General features: G+C 34.5%; 1 protein-coding gene across 2 annotated transcripts in view; it reads right to left on the bottom strand.

Moving 5' to 3' along the window:
• Window positions 1-24,043, bottom strand: part of LOC148763425 (uncharacterized) — a 40,510-nt gene extending 16,467 nt beyond the window's left edge. Inside the window, exons 1-8 of one of the 2 annotated variants that reach the window (XM_088804589.1) lie at window positions 23,880-24,043; window positions 23,189-23,289; window positions 22,709-23,072; window positions 21,614-22,105; window positions 21,369-21,518; window positions 11,316-11,420; window positions 10,159-10,206; window positions 9,613-10,049 (exon numbers count right to left, since the gene is read on the bottom strand). In XM_088804589.1, coding sequence (XP_088660715.1) covers window positions 9,613-10,049; window positions 10,159-10,206; window positions 11,316-11,420; window positions 21,369-21,518; window positions 21,614-22,105; window positions 22,709-23,072 — 1,596 coding nt within the window. In that variant the 5' untranslated portion in view covers window positions 23,189-23,289; window positions 23,880-24,043. Of the gene's footprint in view, window positions 1-9,612; window positions 10,050-10,158; window positions 10,207-11,315; window positions 11,421-21,368; window positions 21,519-21,613; window positions 22,106-22,708; window positions 23,073-23,188; window positions 23,347-23,879 lie in introns of both variants that reach the window. The other variant, XM_088804590.1, reaches the window with a different exon arrangement.
• Window positions 24,044-24,358: the final 315 nt, after the last annotated feature.

A 24,358-nucleotide genomic window follows, 5' to 3' on the forward strand; every position in this document is an offset into this window, starting at 1 on the left:
ATACTCCCTAATCAGATCGATTTTTGAGGAAAGTGGATGCCAAAATGGGAAGGACCATACGTGGTAAAGAAAGCTTTTTGAGGAGGAGCTTTGATTTTGACTGACATGGATGGGGAGGATTTGCCTAACCCGATAAACACAGATGCGGTGAAGAAGTACTATACTTAAAAAAAAACAAACGCGAAGGGGGTTCATGGCTGAAAACCCGAAAAGGGGCAGCTCGTACCTAAAAGAGGAGGCTCATGCTGAAAACCCGAAAAGGGCGACTTGAGGTCGAAAAGCAAGAAGTTAGAATGAAACTTAAAGATGTCAGACTTAGGTAGAAGTACACTATGAATGAAGCTCCACAATTTCGCAAAACAGGGGAAGTTAGGGAGTTTGCAACCTACAGATTTGCTCTAAGCATCAATCAAGGACAATTCTTGAAGTTGAACATCAGATTGTTTGCTCAGAATGGTCTGAGTGGTCATTACTTAAAGATCTAATGTTTGCTCTATAAATTCTCTTTGCCTTATATTATTTGATTTCTCATATATGAAATTCTCCTTCGCCTCTTTATTTTAACCCTTTTATTCTTTACCATCCCATGATTTCACATAATGATTGTCATAGAAATGAATGATGACTGGTAAAAGAAATAAACTAATTAAGCAAGAAATTACGTTCATTATTCAACAAAAGATTTGATGATGAGAAAAAGAATGGCAGAGCTTTAAACTTGAGCAAAAAAAAAAAAAAGAGTCAAATGTCAAAAAAAAGGGGGCACACATAAGGAAAATCAAGAATGTCAGCCAATGAAGAAAGGCACAAGACGAAGGTCCTTGAAAGCTATAGTGAAAATTGGATGAAGCAAGAAAAAGGTCTTGGAATCTTAATGAATCATAAACATGAAAAGCATTCTATCATGTCAATCATGCATACATGCCTAGCCATGCACTTGACAAAAATTAAAATTAATTCATGTCCCAAACTTCGAAGGTAGAAATTCACTTGACCTAAAGTGTTGAGGTTGTAAAACTTTGATGGAAGGATTTGAGTCTTTTCATTTCATGTTAATCCAATTAAGTTGGCGTTAAAGAATTAAATCGAACTTGTTTTCGGAGATAGGTCGAGCCTAGGTCAAGTCTAGGAATTTTAATTCTTTAAATTGAACCTGTTTTGTGAGATTGGTCGAGCCTAGGTCAAGTTTAGGAATTTTAATTCTTTAAATTGAACCTGTCTTGTGAGATTGGTCGAGCCTAGGTCAAGTATAGGAATTTCAATTCTTTAAATCGAATCTGTTTTGTGAGATTGGTCGAGCCTAGGTCAAGTTTAGGAATTTCAATTCTTTAAATCGAACATGTTTTCGGAGATAGGTTAAGCCTAGGTCAAGTCTAGGAATTTTAATTCTTTAAATTGAACCTGTTTTGTGAGATATGTCGAGCCTAGGTTAAGTCTAGGAATTTCAATTCTTTAAATCGAACCTGTCTTGTGAGATAGATCGAGCCTAGGTTAAGTTTAGGAATTTCAATTCTTTAAGTCGAACTTGTTGTAAGATAGGTCGAACCTAGATCAAGTCTAGAAATTTCAATTTTTAAGTCGAACCTGTTTTGAGATAGGTCGAGTCTAGATCAAGTCTAGAAATTTTCGTTTTTTAGTTGAACCTATTTTGGGACGGGTTGTGCTTAAGTCAAACTTAGAAATCTCATTCTTTTACGAACCTAGGTCAAGCCTATGGACTTCATGTTTTTAATCAAACTTGTTTTGAAATAGGTCAAGCTTAAATCAAAGTGCTAGAATCAAACTTGCCCCAAGATGAATTGAATATGGTGTCTATGTCTTTGCACTATTCTTGATTCTCAAGAATGTGCAAAGAGGGGTAACTGTAGACACCTACTTCAAAGAAAAACAATAAAAAATAAAAAAAAATGAATGAACATGAAGGGATTGAGCTTGTGCTCAGCCCCTCCTCCAGTTCATCATTACAGGGCATTAATGCTCTTGAAAGGTAGCCGAATTTGGGGAGGAGTGGTCACCTCCAGCTACCAACTTTTCCTGTTTGCCAAAGTCTTGTGAAATCAAGCTTAGAAGAACATGATTTCACCTATGGATTGTCCAAAATTTTGGACAATCCAGTTCTTAAAAGGGGGGTTTCAAACCGATTCGGAGGGAATTTTTTTTAGGAGCAAGGAAATTGAGATTCAAAAAAAAAAGTTTCAAAAAAAGAAACAGAGAGAAAATAATCCAAAAAACACAGATCCAACAACAAAAAAAACCTTAAGATCTAGCAGCCGACTACCCTAACCACAATCAACGACAAAAAATATAAATGTAAAAAAATATAAAATATATATATATATATATATAAAAGAGGGGGTTAGAGAGTGATTTTAGTGTATTTTTGGTTTGGGTATTTTAGGAGGAAGAGTTTGGGTGGTTGTTGCTGATTTTTGAAGGGGTTTTTGTGCCGTCGGTGAGGTGTTTAAGTTTGGGGCTGCTGCTGGTTAGGAGGAGGGGAGCTTGGTTCGTCGTCGATTAGGAAAAAGGGGTTTGGGCTTGTCACCGACGGAAGGAAAGAGGTCAAGAAGCAGATCCGAGTGGCACCAACGATAGGGAGAGGTCCGATCGTTGGTAAAGGAAGGGAAAGTGAAGGCCAACGGTGAAAAGAGAGGGGCCGTGGCTTGAAGCTAGAGAGAAGGGAGAGCATTTGGGCTAGAGAGAGAAAGAGGAAGGTGAAAATAATAGAAAAGCCCAAAAAAAAAGGGTTTTTATACCCAGGTGTAAGAGAACCAAATGGCACCGTTTCAAGGAGCGGGGAACTGAAAGGTTCGAAGCTAAACGACGTCGTATAGAGTAGTGTCACAGGTACCAAATAATGTATTTTGAATTCTGCCTTGTGGACCTCAGGAAGCAGATCGAGTGTAGCAGATTTGGGCTTCTGTGGGCCATTGAGCTGGACTAAACTGAGCCCAGAAAGGTATAATCCTTTTCTTTGATATGGGTTTGTTTCAATTAATTTTGGGTCTAAACCATTTTGTTAAATAAAATACATTTTTTTGTTATAATTTAAACTATATTAGGAAAGGTTATTTATATATAATTATATATGTATTGAATGTTTATTTTAATCAAAATAAAAAAAAATAATAACACATGATACAAATATAAAAATTATAAAAAAAAATAATAATATAATGGAACGGTTATTTCAGTACTATTACCTAAAAAGGGCAAAGAGTTGTCTCTTTCGGGTGAATTTTTTAGGAGTGAAGTTCGATACGGATTTTTACTGAAGCGTCGGGATAAATCCGAACTCTAAATTTCAATACCCGTTAAATCAAATAATTGTTGTCAAAAATAATATATAAAAGAAAATTTATATAATGTTGCATGTGAATTTAAATTAATATAATTAGTTAATTAGCTTAAATAAATATTACTAAATAAAGGTAATTTAATCGTTTAAAAATTAATTAATTATTTATTTGATAAGCTATATAATCAAGTAAAATATTAATAAAAAACGTTAATTAAAGGATATGGATTTAAATAGAAAACAAAATATATTTAAAAAAATAAATAATCCATAAAAAAATAATAAATAATAATAAACATATAAACAAAATGATAAATTATTAAACACATAATTGGGTGAATTATGAACCACCTAAGTTAATAAACGTGTGCATGTAGATATCATCATTTTATCCTATCATAGCATGCCACATTTATCTTGCAAATGGTACGGGAGTTCCGATGATGGGATTTTCTCAAAAAACTTGTAGAAACGAGTTTTTTTCGAGGATATCTGTAGGTGAGGAAAATTTCGAGACTTCACCAAAACGTTGGGATGGTCTCCGAATAATTTTTCAATAAAAGACTGCCAACCCCATTATTTAAAATAAACAAGTCACCACATCATTTTACGCTTGCATCATGTGCATACGTAAAACCAAATAAAAGACTCGATTAGTCAATTTAATAAAAAATTAATTAATAAGCGGGGATTAAATCGAAAGTAGGCAATAATAGGATAACTTAAGATTAAATGGTACCGTTCAGGGAACGGGCGCCACGGAGATGCTAACCCTTCTCCGTGCGTAACCGCACTCCCGAACCCATCTCTAAAAAAAACGTGGATCAGTTCTCGTTCTTTCGACGAATCTAAAATTTATTTAGGACTTCGTTGATTAGAATCGGATTAATAGGTGTTTAATCTTACCTAGATAAAAGATGATTGGTGGCGATTCCTAAACATTTAATTTTCGTTTACGTCTGACGGTCGAGTTCCCGGACCCGCACGTTACGACACTTACAAAGTTAAGGTTTCAAAAAAAAAAGTCAACCTTAAGATTTGAATTGGGTATGAAATTGTGTAGACAATGTTGGAGCAAAACCTAGATCTAAGTTATGTATATAGTTCCAGTTGGAACTCTATAATTTAAAGTATGTGTTAGAAGTTTAATCATAAATCTTGTTGTTATAGGCTCCATTGTAGCTCCAAGAGTTCATAGCCAGAGGACTTTGGTTAGGTGGCCTTGAATTATGGTGGTCGCCTAAAAAGCAAATGGACTTGCATTTAGATGGTTGGCTAGAAATGCATGAAAATGGTATTTGAAGAAATTGTGCCTAGGAAATGTTTTAATATGGTTTTATCAATTGAAGTAGGCATAAGTGTATGTATATATGTTTTACACAAAGAAATCACACGGGAACAAGTTTTTCAAGTTATGTGAAATGCTGTTGAATAATTATGATCTTTGCCCTACAACCAAGCTATTATAGTGTAATCTTTAATGGTGATTTTCCAGGAAGTTAAGAAATTTGAAAAGAAGAAGAAGGTCTTGTGAAGTTGTGTTTTGGTGTTCTTGTTCTTGTCGTTTCATATAGTCACTTTACCATTTAGTCTTTTTTACTGTGTTTTACTGTTTACCTCTATGTATTTTTTTCATATAGTCACTGTGATTGGAATATATTTTTTTCTTGTTAACACTACATCGTTTAGGTAGTTGTTGTGAGTCCTTGTGCTAGGGAATCTTACACAGATCCTTGCACACCTCAGTCCTTGGAATGCTAGATGGCTTTATCTAGTTTGTTATTACATTTATTTTTCTCTTTCGTTAAACCGTCTATATATTTATTATTTCTAAGCTAAATGAAATTCAGCCTTGATGCCCCATTTTGGTGGAAAATAATTCTTCTCTCTCCTTCATCTCGACTAATTTCTTCCCTATTTTTCTTCCTCTTTTATGTATTCTTTCAATTTTCTAGATTTCATTCAAAATGTTCAACATGATATCAGAGCACCTTAAGGGATCTTGAGGGATTGTTTTGTTTTCGTTTCTTCATTTATCCTTGGATCATTATTCATCTTGTAGTGTGTTCCTATTTTTCTTTCATGGCAACAACTAGTTTTAGCACATCTACTTTTCTAATGTTCAACGAAGATAACTATGCTTTTTGGGTGGTCAAGATAAAGTCCTATCTTAAGGCCTTCAATCTTTGGGATACAATGGAGACTAAGACTGAGCAAGTATTGAGGAATGTCAACCCCACCATAGCTCAACTCAACCAACATGAAGAAGACATTGCTAAGAGGTATAAAGCTTTGTCTTGCTTGCAATCTACTGTCTCTCATGTAATTTTTGCTAGGATCATGCATTTAGAAAATCTTAAGGAGGTTTGTGATCACCTCAAGGATAAGTTTTTATGGGAGTGAATGTACTAGCCAAATATAAACTTTAAATTTATCTAGACAATTTGAAATTTTGAGAACAGAAGATGATGAAATAATTAAGGACCTTTTTAGAAAATTAATGGGACTTGTTAATCAACTTAGACTGTTGGAGAGGTAATACTTGAGAAAAGATTAGTGAACAAAATGTTGGTTAGCCTTCCTAAGAAATATGAGTCCAAAATTTCTTCATTGGAAGACTCAAAAGATATTGCACAACTCACCTTGAAAGAGCTAGTGAATGCACTAGAGGGATTAGAACAGAGAAGAGCCTTTATGCAAAAAAACTTGGTTAATAGTGCCTTAGTGGCTAAAACTAAGAACTTGAAAGTTGGAAGTAGTGCTAGAAGAACTAATTCTGAAAAAAAGGATAAAGGAGAGAAAACTAGTGATGATAAGTTAGAGAAGCAAAAAACCAAGTATCCTCCATATACTCATTGTAAAAGGAATATTCATTCTGTAAAATTTTGCTGGTATAGATCTCATGTAAAATACAGGTCATGCAATCAGCTTGGACATGTGGAAAAGGTATGTAAGAATAATGGTGCAGCCTTTGATGAGAAAGCAACTATTGATGAAAAAGTTGAAGCCTTCGATGAAGTTTTGTTTATGGTTAGAGAAATTGGAAAACCAATCCACGGAAAAGAATGGTTGACTGATAATGCTTGCTCTAATCATTTGACAGGTGATGAAATCAAATTCACCACACTCAACAGGAGTTACAAATCAAAAGTTGAGATTTGTGATGGTATTTTTTCAAAAATCCTTTGGATACGGATTGTTGTAGTTGAAACTAAAATAGGCAACAAACACATATTTGATGTGTACTTTGTACCAAAAGCTAATCAAAACCTCCTAAGTGTTGGTTAGCTCACTAAGAGTCATCATGCCCTCCTATTCAAGGACATATTATACCATATTTGATTTAAATGGAGATGAAGTCTTGACTATGAAGATGAAGAACAAGTATTATTCTATTAACTAGAGTACCACTGAGCATGAAGCCTTTTGCAATACTGTTATTGATTCTGAAATGTGGCACAAATGAATGGGACATGTCAATTATGAGTCACTGTAAAGAATGAATTCACAAGATATTGTTGAAGGTTTGTCTAAAATTGAGAAGCTTGACCTTGTGTGTAGGATATGTCACTTAGGCAAGTAAAGCAAACTCCCATTTCCCAAAGAAAAGAGGTGGAAAGCTATAGAAAAATTACAGTTGGTTCATACTAACTTGGGAAGCCCAATAAAGACTGTGTCACTTGAAGGGAACAACTATTATCTCATCTTTATTGATGATGCATCAACGTATTATTAGTTTTTTTTCTTGAAGGTTAAGTTTGAACTCTGAAGAACTTTCTTAAGTTCAGAAATCTAATGGAGAATCAAGCAAGCTCATCTATCAAAATTCTCAAAAGTGATAATGGTAAGGAGTTCACTTTTGTAGAATTTGAAAGATTTTTATCTCAACTTGGCATAAGTCATCAACTGACTGTGACATATAATCCACAGCAAAATGGAGTATATGAGAGAAAGAACAAAATTGTCATGGAGATGACTAGGTGTTTACTATTTCAGAAAGGATTGCCTAAGTCATTTTGGGTATAAGCTGTAAACAAAACAAACTATTTGTTGAGCCTGACTCTGACAAGGGCACTTGGAGAAAAAACTCCTTAGGAATGTTGGTTTGGTCATGAACCATCTGTGTCTCACTTGAGAATTTTTGGTTGTGTTTACTATGTCAAGGTCCCTGATGAGAAAAGAACAAAACTAGATGAAAAGAGTTAGATAGGTATCCATGTTGGCTATAGTGAGTAGTCAAAGTAATACAAAATGTATAGTGTTGACTCTAAGAAGATCATCATTAGCTGAGAAATTAAGTTTGATGAGAATGCTAGGTGGAATTGGGAAAAGCTGACTATTGAACACTGTGCAAATATAAGACTAGTTAATGAAGAAGCTGTCAATGAAGAAGATCAAGGAAGTGACATGAGTCGTGCAGTGAGAAGCACCAGATCACTACAAGACATTTATGTCAAGTGTAATGTGGCATTATGTGAGCCAACCACCTATTCTAAAGCTGCTAAGGATGATAGACGGTTGAAAGCAATGGATGAAGAAATGCAAATGATTTTGAAAAATGGTACATGGATTTTGGTAGGCAAACTTATTGGATCAACACATCATTGGCATCAAATCGATTTACAAGGTCAAACTAAATGCAGATGGCACAATCAACAGATTATAGGCAAGATTAGTAGTGAAGGGTTATGCATAGATACCAGGGGTGGATTACTAGGAGACTTTTGCACCAGTGGCAAGGCATGACACCAGAAGGTTACTCACTGCTCTGGCTGCTAAGGAAGGATTGAAAAATTGGCATTTAGATGTCAAGTCTGCATTTTTGAATGGATTTCTTACAAAGGATATCTATGTGTAGCAACCAGAGGGCCTCATTTCTCCTGGAATTGAAGGTAAAGTTTGTAAGTTGGTGAAGGCCTTTTATGGCTTGAAATAGGCCTTTAGAGCTCGATATGAGAGGATTGACACCTACTTGACATCTCAAGGTTCTAGAGAAGTGCAAATGAGCACACACTATATGTAAGTAACTTTGTAAAATCTCACAAGCGTATTATTTCTCTATACGTGGATAACTTGCTCATCACTAGTTTGAGTGAGTCATTGTTGAAGGGATTTAAAGCTAAACTAATGAGTGAATTTGAGATGTCTAACTTAGGAGAAATGAGTTATTTCCTTGGATTGCAATTTTTACAAACTCTTGATTTTATCTGCATACATCAGAGTAAATACGCTAAAGAATTGTTAAAAAGGTCTCAAATGGAAGAGTGTAAGCCTGTTGATATTCCTTTAGCTACAAACTACAAGTTATCTAAGGGTGATGGTTCCCCAAGTGTAGTGAATTTTGTTTACAAAAGTATTATAGGAAGTTTACTTCATTTGACAATATCTAAGCTTGTTATTATGTATTCAGAAAGCCTATTATCCAAGTTTATGCAGCAACCTTCTCAGACTCATTACTTAGCAGCAAATAGAGTATTGAGGTATATTAAGGGAACATTTGACTATGGTTTGAAGTTTGAGAAAAAGGCTAGTAATGAGCTGGTAGGCTTTTGTGACAGTGACTAGGTTGAGAGTGCTGATGATTCCAAAAGTACTACAAGGTACTGTTTCTCCTTGGGAAGTGCTATTTTCAATTGGAATTCAAAAAAATAGGAGGTGGTAGCTCAGTCATCAACTAAAGCAGAATATACAGCATTTGTAGCAGCTTCAAATCATGTGATTTGGTCAAGGAACGTCATATCAAGGTGAAGGTCTATGCTATTCGAGAAGCTATAAAAGATGAAGAAGTTGATGCTCAGCATTGAAGTACCAGTATTCAACTTGCAGATATTTTCACAAAAGATGAAAAAGTTGTTGTGACTCCTTGTGCCAGGGAATCTTACATCGATCCCAACACAGCTCGATCCTTAGAATGTTAGATGGCTTTATATGGTTTGTTATTTCATTTATTTTTCTCTTTCAACAAACCATCTATATATTTGTTATTTCTAAACTAAATGAAATGCAACCTTGATGCCTCATTTTGGTGAAAAAGAATTCTTCTCTCTCATTCCTCTTGACTAATTTCTTGCCTGTTCTCTTCACCTTCCGTGTATTCTCTCAGTTTTCTAGATTTCATTCAAAATGTTCAACAAATGCTTATGTTATTGATGTGTTGAGTATGCTAAAAAAAAGTGATATCTTATTGGCTGTTGAGCTATGTGTTAAAATGTGGAAAAATTGAAAGATGAAAAGGTAATTTTTTCTGAAGTTTCACTATCAACGAAACCTTTAAATGCCTTTGAAAGAGAGAGAGAGAGAGAGAGAGAGATGGTGACCTTGAACCATTGTAGTTCTCTTTGCATTTGCAGAGCTGCTCCTGAGATTTGTTGAAGCTTAAGCTGAGATTGGGGTGATAGTTTCCCTGCCAAATGTAACATATTGCTGTTGTTCTTATCAGTGAAAGAAACAAAAATATACTTGATAGTATCGAGGCCATATATGAGGCTAAAAACTTTTTCTTGTCGATGTGCAATTGCAATGTGGAATATGCTTCTATCGTCCACGTCACTCATCATCAATAAATCTAGATTATGTTTGATGATTTCAACAATAAACTCCATCATCCCCCGTTGAGCAGCGTTGATGATTGCATGATTCACTAAACCTTGATATAATTGTTCAATCTCAAACGTAGCTATTGTCCCAGCCATCAAAAGCAGAAGTTCATGGGCATCGACATGGGCTAGCTTTAAATCATATATTTGCTTGATTCCTACATAAATAAATATAAGTTTTAACTAATTACTACAATAGAAGAAATGGTTGCTAGAACAAGAGTTGAAAAATATATAAAGAAAAAAAAAAGTGATCAAGTAACATACCAAAGAATTTTAGCAGATTTGACCCCAACCTAAGTAATTGCCTTGCAACTGCACAGTTCAACCCATTTTCTGACTTAGACAGACCGACGTAAAGAGTATAAAGTCTAAGCAAATTGAGATTTGAGCCAAGGAAAAATGGAAAAAATATAAATTTGAGATTCTAATTTCTTCATCATTGTTTTCTTCAAAACTATAAAAAAAACTTAACATTTTGTTATACCTAAGATCTCTTGTCGTCCTAAGATTTGAATATGAGATCTTCAAGTCAAAATTTTAAATTTTAATGTTGAGATGTCTGATTGAGAAAACAACACTTAAAGCAAAATTAACTATAATTAAGAAAAACATAACTTAGAGCATTCCTACTTAGAGCTTGTATAAAAAGTGCAGTTTGAGTAGAACTATTTTTAAAAGTACTATGAAAAGGAATTAAAATAGCTTTAGGTAAACTTAATGTAGAAGTATTATAGAGTGTAAAACACTATTTAATAATATTCAAATTTATTTTAATAAACAAAAATAAAAAGGTTCAATTGTATTAAACAAAATTATAAATTTTAGAATGCATGTTATAAATAAATAAAATAATTTTTTATTAATTAAAAATAATAAAATATATTAATTTAAGAGAAAAAATTGAACCAAATGAAAAAGATGAATATGAAAAAAAATATAATTCTTCCTATAATTTTATAAATTATGAAAAATAAAGTGAGAATATAAAGAAGTCTCATTAAATAATTCTTACTACTCATTAGCACTTTTTGAAAATAACATGATCGGCAACTTTGTCTAAAAGGTCAAATAGACTTCTCGCGTAAGAAAAAATTTTAAAAATTTGAGAGTTAAACACTTGTACTTTTGCAGTAAGTTTTGTAGTAGGAAAACTCTTCCATAAGCTGTGGCAAAAATTCACCCATATATTACTATTATATGCAATTTCCTTTTCATTTGAAACTTTTTTTTTAAAAATTTTTCAACAATCAGATGCAATTTTTTGTTTTGTAATTTTAAACTTGAAGCTTTTTTTATGGTTAGCTAAGTAAGTTTCATTGCACACAGACACACACGAAACAAACCTTCAGAAGTAGAAAGAATTTCTTTATTATCATAAACCAATTCATTCCTTGCAATTCAAGTCATGAAGTAGAACATACCTTGCGTTGTGCAGTTTTTCATTTCCTTTTGATCTTGTAGTTCGCAAGTATTTATACGAACATCATCTTCCCTAGACCAAGCTTTGGGTTGTTTTACCTTTAAACCTGCAACAACAATATGTCATTATCGTTAAATTATATTATGATGCATTATACATACACCGCAATTTACATGCAAACTCATTTATTCTGTAAATGTTTTTTACATTTTCTTTCTTTTCTATGTTTAGTTCTTCTTGTTAAGGATAATACTAGACATTATCTATTAGTGAAATTTAATTTCTATTCCGATCATCTTGGCTTTATCTAGATACTTAGTTTTATTAGTTAGTTTTACATTATTGTATAAATATATACTCTTGTCAATCAATAAAACTTAACAGTTCTAAATCAAAATCTCTACATGGTGTCAAAGCTTTATCACCATGAGTATTATTCCTCAAACCTTTGCTTCTCCTTTCTTTACTCCTACAACTACTCATGACATCTTTTCTGTCAAACTCACTACCAAAAACTACCTGCCTTGGAAAACACAACTTTTGCCTCTCTTAAACTATTAAAATATTAATGGCCTTATTGATAGAATCTCTCTAGATCTAGCCAAGATTAGTCCTTCTCCCACCATACCCCAATAACAAATTACCAATCTCGAATATCAATCGAGGTTTCGAAAAGACAATATGCTTCTTTCTTGGCTGCTATCTTCTTAAACTGAAGAAATCTTTCCCTATGTGATTGAGTTATCCTTTTTTTTCACTGTTTGGCACCCTTTTGCCAATGCTTTTGGGTTTTTTCTCAATATCATCAACTGTAGTTTCACATTAAACTTCAAGAATTCAAGAAAAATGATTTTTCTATCTCAATATCTACAACAGGCCAAATATTTTGCTGAAGAATTAAGTGTTGCTAGGTAGACAATGACCTCTGCTGAATTCAATGCCATTATTTACCAAAATATAGGTAGTGATTTCCACAGTATTATCACTACCTTTAATCTTCGGCCTAATCCTGTCCCTTTTCATGAGTTGCATGGTTAATTAGTTGCTCATGAAATTCTTCTTAAAGGCACTCATGAACAACTAATTGCTAACATTGTTCACAAATCTACTACCTCTTTTACCAATTCTACCCCTCTCTTTTTACACTTTCTATGCCACTATCTTCTAATCCAAAATCCTCTATCTCCCATTCATGTTGCCCATAGGGCCCTTGTCAGATTTGTGGACTCAAGAATCACATAGCAGATAAATGCGAAAAACGTTATGCTTCATGATAGTTTTCTAATCCACGGGCTAATCATGTCTTTTATGGCTTGTCTCCATTTTCTTCATCTATTTCTTGTTTGCCCCATCCATTTGCATATTACACTCATGCGGTCAGTTTACACCTTACTTTTCAAACACTGCAGTAAATTATCATCCTCTTCTGGATCTCTCTAATCTTATAATTGCCAATGACTACAAAGGTGGTGATCAACTTCAGGTGGGTAATGGCCAAGGTTTGCACATTTCTCATATTGGCACTGCATTTCCTCTTTATTCCCATGGCAATCTCAAACTTCGAAATATTTTATCCCACAAATTACCAAGAATCTCTTATCTATTCAAAAATTTGCTAATGACAATTTTTGTTTCTTTGAATTCTTGCCTAACACTTTTCTTATTAAAGATCATGACACCAGGAAGGTTTTATTACAAGGACCAAGTGAAGATGGAATTTATGTTCATCGTTCTTTGCCAATAAGGAAGGAAGTCTTGGCTAGTGAACGGTTGTCTCTTATGAATTAGCATGCTTGACTTAGCCATCCTCACCTTCGCACAGTTTCTCAAGTAGTTAGAGATTTTAATTTGCCTTATTTGAAATCTTCACTAGTGTCTCCTTGTTCTTCATGCTTGTTAGGTCAATTAGCTCGTCTACTTTGGCTTCTATTGATCGTAGGAGTCAAGCTCCATTTGATATTATTCATTCCGATGTTTAGGGCTTGACTCCAATGTTGTCAAGTTTAGGACAGACATATATCGTTTTATTTATTGATGATTTCACTAGATACATCTGGGTGTATTTTTTAAAGAATAAAAGTGAAGTCTATTCCATTTTTCTTAATTTTTACAACTTTGTGAAATGGCAATTCAATATTAAAATTAAACCTTTTCATTCAAATTGGGGGGGGGAGGGGGGGGGGAGGGTGAATATCATAAATTAAATAAGTATTCTCAACAAATCGGTATCATTCATTGCATTGCCAGTCCATACACACATGAACAAAATGGTACTGTCGAGCACAAAATTTGTCATCTTGTTGATATTAGCCTTATTTTACTTGCTCATGCTAAAGTCCTTTTAAAATATATGAATTTTCCTTTTGATATGGCCACTATTTTGATTAATACCTTACCATCTCATGTTACTTTAAATAAAAGTCCCTTCTCCTTATTGGTTAATAAAAATCTAGATTATTTCGTTTCCAAACCCTTTGCCTGTGCTCTTTTTTCTTTATTGTGCACATACAATAAACAAAAGTTTGATTTCGCAAAAATCATGTGTTTATTTGGGTCATTCTCCCTTTCATTGTGCACATCATTGCCTTTAATTAGACACAGGTTGGGTATACTTAGCTCGACATGTCAAATTCCTGGACAAAGAATTTCCCTTTCACAAATACACCCAACTTGTTTTTGTGTCTCAGTCCTCACAGCAATGGTTTTCTCTTTGTGGGCATCAAGATAGTAACTCAATCACATGCAAGCCTTCAGGTAATGTTTCTAATTCTACTACTCTATCCGTATTTTTTATCCATATCACCTTACCTATCCCGTTATCTCATAGTCAACCTCTACCTGCCCAAGTATGCCCAAACACCTCATCCTTATCCATGCCCAATCTAGTTATTCTAATCCTACCTCCTCTTCATCTCTTATAATTTCTCGATATCCTTTATTCTCTCTTGCTAATCTTTAATCTTTACCTAGTCCTAATCTAGCCGTTGATGTAACACAATATCTTGTTTTCAATAACTTCACCTCAAAAACCAATACGTGTCCTTCTTTTCCACCTTGCACACATATAATGAAATAACGCCCCTCGACTTTCCAAAGACAAATGACATTCTTATACAACCCTGTTGCCTTCCTCCAAACCAAACTTTCTTCATCAAGAACCCTACACATTCTCCAAGCCCAACCATATGTTGAAAAGAGAAATGGCATGTCTGATAAGATTATTGCACTATTTACCAATAACACATGGACTTTGGTTCCTAGTTCGCAACATCAAAATATCATTGGCAATAGATGGGTATTCTAGATTCAAAGGAAATCAGATGACATTGTTGATTACTATAAAGTGCATCTCGTTGCCGAGTGCTACTCACATCAAGGTGGAGTGGATTATGTTGAAACTTTTGGTCCTATTATTAAAAGCACAACTATTCAAACGGTGCTAACGTTGGCTATTTCTTGTGGTTAGTCTATTAGGTAGTTGGATATATCTAATGCATTTCTACATGGTTAAATTGATCACAAAATCTTTATGAAGCAACCAGCTAGCCATATTGATAGTGAACATCCTGATTATGTTTGTAAACTGCAAAAGTCATTGTATAGTTTAAAGCAAGCCCTAAGAGCTTGGCTTCAACGACTTCATAATTATCTCATTCAACATGGCTTTGTTTCATCTAAGGTTGACACCCTTTTGTTCATGAAGCTACATGGTAATTCTAAGCTATTTGTTCTTGTTTATGTTGATGACCAACTTGTCATAGGTACTCGTTCGAATATGATTCATTCTTTGGTCAAAGCTTTACATCAAGGCTTCCTTATTTGTGACATAGGCTCTCTACATTATTTTCTTGGCATTAAAATTACTTACTTACCAAATGGTATGCTTTTGTCTCAACAAAAATATGTTAGAGACTTACTTTCCTAAACCAATATAGCAGCAAGCAAATCTTGTTAAATGCTTATAGTTGCTAGTCCTTCTTTGTCAAAATCCTTGGCTGATCTTTTTGAGGATGCTAAATTGTATAGAAAAATTGTTGGGGATTTTCAATACATTACCCTCACTAGGTCGGATGTTGTTTTCTCCGTCAACAAGCTCTGTTGTCAATTCATGCATTGTCCTATTACTACTCATTAGAAAGTTGTAAAATGCTTATTGTGTTATCTCAAGCATACTAGTGATTATGGGTTGTTCTTTGCCAATAATTCTTCTCCTTTGCTCCAATGCTTCACTGATAGTGATTGAAAAGGGTGTCTTGATGATCGACATTCAACTAATGGTTATGCAATTTATTTAGAAGTCAATTTGATTTCTTGTACTACCAAGAAACAATCAACAATAGCTTGATCATCCATGGACAGTGAATATAAAGCCATGGCAAGTGCCGCTTCTGAGTTAGCTTGGCTTTATTCCCTACTAGGAGAATTAGGTTTTCATTCCTCTTCACCTTTTACCATATGGTGGGATAACATTGGTGCCATTTATCTTACTGCCAATCCTGTTTTCCATTCTTGCACAAAACATGTTGAATTAGATTACCATTTTGTGAGGGAATTGGTAGCTCAAGGCAAATTGGCTATCCGGTTTGTTTCCACTGCTGATCAAATAGTCAATATCCTTACTAAATCATTGGGTAAATCTCTATTTGAAACGCATCATGCCAAGCTTCGACTAATGTCAAGATTGTCATTAGCTTAAGGGGGCTGTTGTTAAGGATAACACTAGACGTTATCTATTATTGTAATCTAATTTCTATTCTTATCATCTTAGCTTTATCTAGATACTTAGTTTTATTAGCTAGTTTTACATTGTTATGTACACACACACACACTCACATATGTCAATCAATAAAACTTAACACTTCCAAATCCAAATCTCTACACTTCTTCTTTCTTCTTTCTTTAATTTATTCAAATAGTTAGCTGAAACCTATTTTTTTTTAATTTTGTTTTCTTTTAGTATAAAATTTATTCACATAATAATTCATATTTTTCTTTCCATTGACATACTGATTGGTATCCATAAGAAAACTACATAACTCTATTAAAATTTTGAGAACAAGTATTAGAGCCAATCAGCAGTTTAGACATTATTTGGTGCATGGGAGGTGATTTCAATGTCCTCAAATCTATTAAGGAAAGAACTGAGTGCAGGTATGTGGACAGCTCTATGTCTAAATTTAAAGACTTCATAAAAGAGTTAGGTTTTTTCAATCTTCCCTTATCTAGTGGTACCATTACTTAGTGTGATTGCAGAAATAATGACAAATTCAATCGGATTAACCGTTTTTTGTTTAGTGTTGAAATTGTTGACAATTTTCCTAGCCTAATTCGAAACTATATGCCATGCTCTTTATCTGATCATAACTTGGTGATGTTATGCTCTAATGATACCAATTAGGTGCCTAAGCCCTTTAGTTTCTTTAATGTGTGGGTTGAGGAAGAAAGCTTTAAGATTATGTTTAAGGAAGCTTGGAAGGAATATGAAAGTCTCATCAATAAGAGTGTTGCTATATGGCATCGCCTAAGAAGCACTAAGCAGAATATCAAAACATGGCAACATGAGACCATTGGCAATTTAAGTGACAAAATTCGCACTCTGGAGTTGGATATTCATCAGTTTTATGAAAATATGCAAACTGAATAGATTAATGCTAAAAAAAGCCAACACTTAGCCAAAAAAAATGAGAATTATGGCAGCTATATAGAATAGAGGAGCGCACATGACAGGAAAAAGCAAGAATCAAATGGTTTTTTGAAAGAGACCGTAATACGTGTTACTTTCATAATATCACTTCAGTCAGAAAAAGAGCCCACCGAATAACCAAAATCCTACATCAAAGCCTCTTAATCACTAATTCGAAGTTCATCAAAAAGGAGATCGAATGACACTTTGGTAAGCTCTATGAGCACAAGGGAGTGCACAGACCTAAAACCCTTAACTGTGATATCAAGAGATTCAAAGTGGAATCTACGGAATCTCGTGAAAGGAAGTTCATTACGCAAGAAATATGGGAAGCCATTGCTAACTGTGAGGATAGTAAGGCCCTAAGGCCGGATGGATTAAACTTCTACTTCATCAAAAGTCCATGGGGACTTATTGAGGAAGAAATTTTAAACTTGGTTGAGGACTTCTATTTTAATGAGATTATTGTAAGACATTAATGTTTTCCTTGATGTCATGGTGCCCAAAAAGGAAAATCTTGGAACCTTTAATGACTTTTGACCCATTAGCCTTGTAGGCTATCTCTACAAGATCATTGCCAAAACCCTTGCTTTGAGGCTGCATAATGTTATTTACGAGGTTGTTGGAATCAACCAATTTGCCTTCATCAGTGAAAGATAGCTTCTTCATTGTGCCTTCATTGCAAACGAAATGTTGGATAAGATAAAGAAAAGTAAAGTTAGAGGTCTCTTCTTCATGGTTGACTTCGAAAAGGTATTTAATAATGTCGGTTGGGACTTTGTTGATTTTATCATGGAAAATATGGGGTTCAGGCTCCAATGGCATAGGTGGATAATGTCATGTTTCTCCACTGCCACAGTCTCATTTCTTTTCAATGGAACCTTTACCAAGGAAATTAAAATGGGTACGGGTTTAAGACAAGGATGTCCACTGTCCCCTATGCTGTTCAACTTGGTTGTGGAAGTTTTCAGCTCTATGATGCATAAACATGTCAACAATTAGTGGATTAAAGGTATTGCTGTTCATTGAGCGGGAATTCAAATTTTCATCTCCAGTGCACAGACAACACAATAATCTTATTTAAACCTTACCTCAATTTTTTTCTTAATATTAAAAGGGTTCTACGGTGTTTTCAAGTGATATAGGGGCTGATTATAAGCTTCCTGAAAAGTCACCTTTATAGGGTTCGCATTGAGCAAAATATTGTTGTAGAGTGGTCAACTTGCATCAACTGCAAACCTGGTGTGCTGCCAACTACCTACCTCGGGCTCCCTTTTGGTGCGAAACAAGGATCAATCAATATGTGGCAACTAATTATTCAAAGGATTGAAACCACACTAGCTTCTCGAAAAGCCAAAACTCTTTCTATGGGAAGGCAAGTCACTTTCCTTAAATTGGTTCTCAATTGTTCCCTTGTGTTTTATATGTCACTTTTTCAAATGCCTATCAAAGTTCAAAACGCTATTAACAAGATCCAACGAAGATTTCTTTGGGAAAGGCCAAATCTGGTTCGTAAACTCTACCATGTTAACTAGAACTCTATTTACAACTATCAGGACTTGGGCTAGTTGACATTGGTCTTAAAAGCAAGGTGTTTTTAAACAAGTGGCTTTGAAGATTCGACAATGAACAGGAAAGCCTGTGAAGGAAGGTCTTGGTAGAAAAGTTGGGGACAACCATAATAGTTTTTTCTAGACTACTGCCAATAGTGTGAATTTTTCCTGACTATAGAACAACATTACTAGACCCTCAATGGAATGTGTGACTACAATAGCTTTCTCTGTGATGGCATCAGAATTTCAGTTGGTAATGAGGAAAGAGTGAGCTTTTAGGATATGCAATGGATTGCAGGATACATGCTTAAATTCTTTTTCCTTAGGATTTTTGCCTTTGCCAACAAGAAAGAAGGTCGAGTTGTTGATTTTGGTACTTGGGATGGAAATGACAAATTGATCTAAGGCAAGAGGTTTTCGGTTGGGAGTATGAACAATGTCAACAATTCAATGAGCTTCTTGACTGTCAAATCTTAGCCAAAAACTTTCAAGATAACTTGGTGTGGGATGGTAGTTCTAGTGGTAAATACAACTCGATATCCTTCTGCCGCAATGTCCTCCAGGCCACTACCCTACAAACCAACCTTTGGGAGAAAATTTGGACGGGTCTCGCCCTCTACAAAACTGAAATCTTTTACTGGTGGCTTCCACATGGAGGAATTGTAGTGAAGGACAGCCTTGCAAGCAAAATAATCATAAGTGACTCATTTGCTTGTTGCCTTATTTGCAAAAAAGAAAGGGAAACAATAAACCATCTGTTCTTTGAATGTGAAAATACATGGTACCTTTGGCACACCTTTGGCACTAGTGGGCCATGCTTTAGAATGTCAATTGGGTTTCCCATCGGGACCCTCAAATATGTTTTTTTTATGGTGCGAGTTCGGCAATCAGCTAGATAACAAAAACATATGGGTCATGGCTTGGTACGCCATCTTATGGACAATCTAGATTTCAAGGAATGAAATGGCATTCAAAGGCAAGGAATGGTATGTCGGTCAAATTTTTGAACTCATTAAGGTTGGAGTGGCATGATGGTGTAACGCCAAATGGCTTAACCTAAACCTATGCAATAGAGATTTAATTCAACTCCCCAATGAAGGCATCACTCCAAAAAATGCTAAGAAAATTCCTATCCTAGCTAAATGGCAGAAGCTTCAAGCCGGTTTCCTTAAGTTAACATTGATGGCGCCTCTAAAGGCAATTTTGGAGACTCAAGCATTGGGAGTATTTTGAGAAATGATAACAAGGATTTGCTCATTATTTTCTTTAAAGATAGAGGGCATGTTAACTCCAATACTGCTAAGATCCTTACTACTAAAGAAGCCGTCCTCCTTTTCGCAGCTTCAAGTTGGTCCCATTCTTACTCTTTGATCCTTGAATCTGATAATCTGATTATACTAATGTGCTTGCATGGATCCAAAACCCCTTTGAGGTACCTTAGAGATATAGGCAGCACATCATCCTGATTTCAAAGTTGCTTAGAAGAGTCCTGTCTTGGCAGGTTAGATATGTGCCTCGGTCGGCAAATGAAGCTACTAATCAACTTGCTAAAAGTGGAGTGTTGAGGCCTCATGATTTATTGTGAATTTGTTCTGAAGCCAATCCTGTCCATAGTCATAAGATTAGTAATAAGATTCTGTTGCTAACCAAAGGTACATACTGACCGCTCATATATGTGAAGGGATATGTGAAGGGTTCTTTTGAGCATTTTGTGTTTTTTGTTCCTGCTTTTGTTGAAGTATGTTAAATTGTAGAGATTTGTGATTTGGTCAAGTTCAGAACAAATGTACAGGGCTTCTTTTTGTCCCCCCCCCCCCTCCCCCGCATTTGACATAATATTCTTATTGTTCTATCGAGTGGCTAATTCACCGCAAGTCTTTTTGCTATGTTGCGGTGTTTTAACTACTTTTATAGGGACTCTCTTTTCTAGTCTTGAATATAAGCATTCTTTTTTAGCCTTTCAAAAAAAAAAAAAAAACACTACATAAATAGCCATAGTTACTGTTAATGTATTTTCAAATTAAAGGTTGTCTCTTCAAATGAAAAGTTATATTTTTATATTTGTACCTCAAAGATTGTCTTATGTAATGAATGGTTTCCCTTTCACAAGGTAATTATTAAAGCAATACCTTTATTCAAAGATTGTGTCTTGCAAAAATGCAAAGGTATCTTTAAGAAAAAAAGATGCCTTGATAAAAGGGTTGTGTCCTTGAGAAGAGACACTTACAAGTTTATATAAAGGATTTGTTACCAACCATTTTGACACATCAAAAACAAACAAGACAGAAGAAAAAAAAAATCAAGAGGAAGGGAAATATTATGTTCTAAAAATTAACATAAACACTTAAATTCTCATCAACTACCAAAAGAGTCTAAATTCCTTATAATCTACTTGCTGCAAAAGTAAGCTATAATGTCAAACAACTTTACAAACCCTCAAGCATATCTAATGATCTATTCTCGTAAAGTGCAAGACGACATTAGACTTTGGCTTCATTCTATCTCTATAGATATTTATATAATTCCCCTTTGCATACCAAGTAATGGAGGTGAAACAAGTATTAAAGATAACGTCTATTGAAAGGTTCACCTTGAAGTCAATTGTATCTATTCTTTGAATTCCATCTAAACACCATTTGCACCAACAATTACTTCTTTATAAAATTAAAATTGTCCAATAAAGAAAAAGAACAAATAATAACTTCTGATTTATTTAAAAAATTTTCATGAAATATAATTTGCAAAAGGATTATCTTAATTATTAAAGGCATCAGAATGAAAACTAATTTGATAAAAGAAAGAGAGAAGTGATACTGACAAGAATAGATCCAGCGTTGCCAAAATGAGAACCCACTGCTGCTAGGGAATCCAGAAGGTTGACACGATAATGCTAAAGCAGCATTCACTCCAGTTCTCTCTTTAGCAAATGCTAACTGTGGACGATGACGGAGTAGATCCAAAGCAACATCTAGTAAGGTGATGATATTAAAAAAAATTAAACTCCGTGACAGGATATATTTAAAAAAGAATTGTTTTAGTGTTTAATACTTATGTCACTCTTACCAAACCATTTGTTATTAATACAGTCTTTGACGAACAACGCTGCCTGACGTTCGTTTTGTGGTGAGAGTAGAAATTCTCGTGTAGTCTTGTTGCATAGATAGTGAGTCATATCTTTATGGCCTATCCAACATGCATAATTAAGTGGAATATCTCCTCTGCAATCTTGAACAGTATGTAATTCCTCATTTTTTCTGATCAACCTTTGGGCTATCTTGGAGTTTTTCGTGTAAGTGGAGGCACGGTGAAGAACTGTGCGACCAGTACGATCTTGCAATTTGAGGTCTTCCTCTGACATTGTGCTTAGAAATTCGTCAATCATATCCAACTGACCTTTGAAGATTGTGAAATGAAAGGTCGTGAAAGAGGAGTCGCAAATTGCGGCAGTGGCTAAATGCCCTTGGGACGTCAAAAGACTCTTCGTTGGTTCCAAACTACTTTCCTTAATAGCCTTGAGGAGCTCCAAAATACGAGTGCGGCTAATACGTCTAGCCACTGCCACCACACAACGTTATTAATAGAATACTATGCCAAAGATTGGTAATTTATTACGTGCTAGGTTGAATAATTTTAGGTTTTGTATAATGTAACATAGTTATAATATAGATTTTCATGTCTAATATAGCTTGACTCGTATAATTTGTATGTGATTTATTATAATGTGTTTGAATAAGTTAATTCACATGACTCATTTTATACATCTAACCAATTTAAATTTATTTATTAAAATATTACTGATATTTAAAATTATATAATCATCGACTAATTATGTTTAAACAAATTAATTGTATTGTTATACTATAATTTTAACATATCATATTTAATTCATTTTTATCATTATTTAATTTGTTTAATAAACTTGTCATATGTTAAGGACTCAATGTAGTATAAATACCCAACACTTTTAAATATCATCTTATTTTTTAAACAATTTAACTCTCTAACAACACTTTTTATACAATAATATCCAATACTAAAAAAACCTCAAATCACAGCTACCACAACAATCTACGCGACGCTTTTCCACGTACTTTTCTCAAGCTCAACAAGAATTAAACAATTAATAAGAGAGAGAGAGAGAGAGAGAGAGAGAGAAACCTTGTATCTGTGGTGCACCTTGGGGTACCTGGGGTGCCTGTTGGGGCATAGGCAATTGGCACACTTGGGCTAAAGTGTTCCAAGCATCTTTAGCCGTAGTCATGTTTCTAATCTGAGAAAGCATGATCGGATCACATGAAATTTGAATAGCATGCAAAGCACTCAGATTCCTCTTTCTCCAAGCTTTGAAATCAGCCCCATCACCTTCTTCCTGTTGAGGAGGTTCTGAGGTTTGTTCCACAACGTCCCACAGATCTCTAACCAACAAATAGTTTTGTACGCAAGCTTTCCAGTTTTCATAATTATATGCTCCGTTAAGAACTTGAGCAACAATGGCGCTCGAACAAATATTATGGGCCTCCATCTGTCAAAGAAAAAAACAAAATTAGATTTGGTTCCCAAGCTACCTAATTTGCACCTAATATTAAGTATATATGTGGGGAATTTCATATAATGAAGTTATTAAAATACTCAACTTACAGGGATAAACAAAACGAGTCTTGTGCTTCAGTTAATCGGTGGGGAGAGCATGCAGTTGCAAACTAACACTCTATAACTGTTCTTGGCTCAATGATTGCTCTCTGGAGTTGAATTGTAGACCACGATACAGACGGTTTATTAGGCGTGGATTACAATTTCTTGCATAGCCATGTGAAGATGTAAACGGTACAATACGTCTACTGATAATAGTATTAATACTTCAAGATCTGATTCTATATTTTCTATTTAAATAAGACTTTGCAAAGACTTGGACCTCAGCAGCTTCCCATTTAGAGTAGTCATGTCCGCCCCATGCGGTGGTTTTTCTTTAATAAGACCAAAGATCGAAAAATTGCTTTTCCCAAATTTGAAAATAAAATTTCAGCTAAAATTCAACGAAATTAAAAATCACTTTTAAAATTTAATATTTCGTTTATTTTGTTGAATAGCAGAAGGTATATTAAGGAAAGCATCGGCAAAGCTACATCACAAAAACAGAGCAGGACCAACAAGGATCCTAAAGAAGAAAAACACAGAGGCACAACATCAGAGAAAGAAGGGATCGAAAGGAAGAAGCCACAAAGCCGAAACAACAGGGGAGAAAAAATAAAAAGAAAGGAATCCAGTCACGCAAAATCCCGAATAGACATCAACCAGAAGAAGAAGCATCGACCATGAAAGGATTAAAAACCTGAATGAGCTCGGTGGATCTCCCAATACCAGCTTTCGCAAGAAGATCAGCAAACTTGTTGTCCTCCTTGGAGGGAAAAGACAACAGTCCAGTTGGCAATCTTTTTTTAAGACAATTTATTTATCATTTTTTTATTCATATACTATTCAGCAATTAAGCAAAAAGGGTTTATAGTTTTAATTTTAATTAATAATTATTGAGTTAGATATTTCGGGTAGGATGTAGATGTACAATTTGTCCATTAATTATGCTTAAAGTTTATATTTTAAATAACCTCCAGAATCATCATACTCGAATTCAAAATATTTTATTATTACGATCATCGCTACTCCAACTTCAAGTGAGAGTAGACAACAGACAAATTTAAAATAATATTTTAACTACAATTTATAATTAAAAGTGAAATGTCTATGGGGAAAACATTTTTTTATTATTTGCAATTTGAAAATGGTTTTAGTAAACAAATATTAATTGATCTT

The sequence above is a fragment of the Theobroma cacao genome, chromosome 3 (genome assembly GCF_053813885.1).
Source record: "Theobroma cacao isolate CCN51 chromosome 3, ASM5381388v1, whole genome shotgun sequence".
In the NCBI taxonomy this organism is placed as follows: Eukaryota; Viridiplantae; Streptophyta; class Magnoliopsida; order Malvales; family Malvaceae; genus Theobroma; species Theobroma cacao.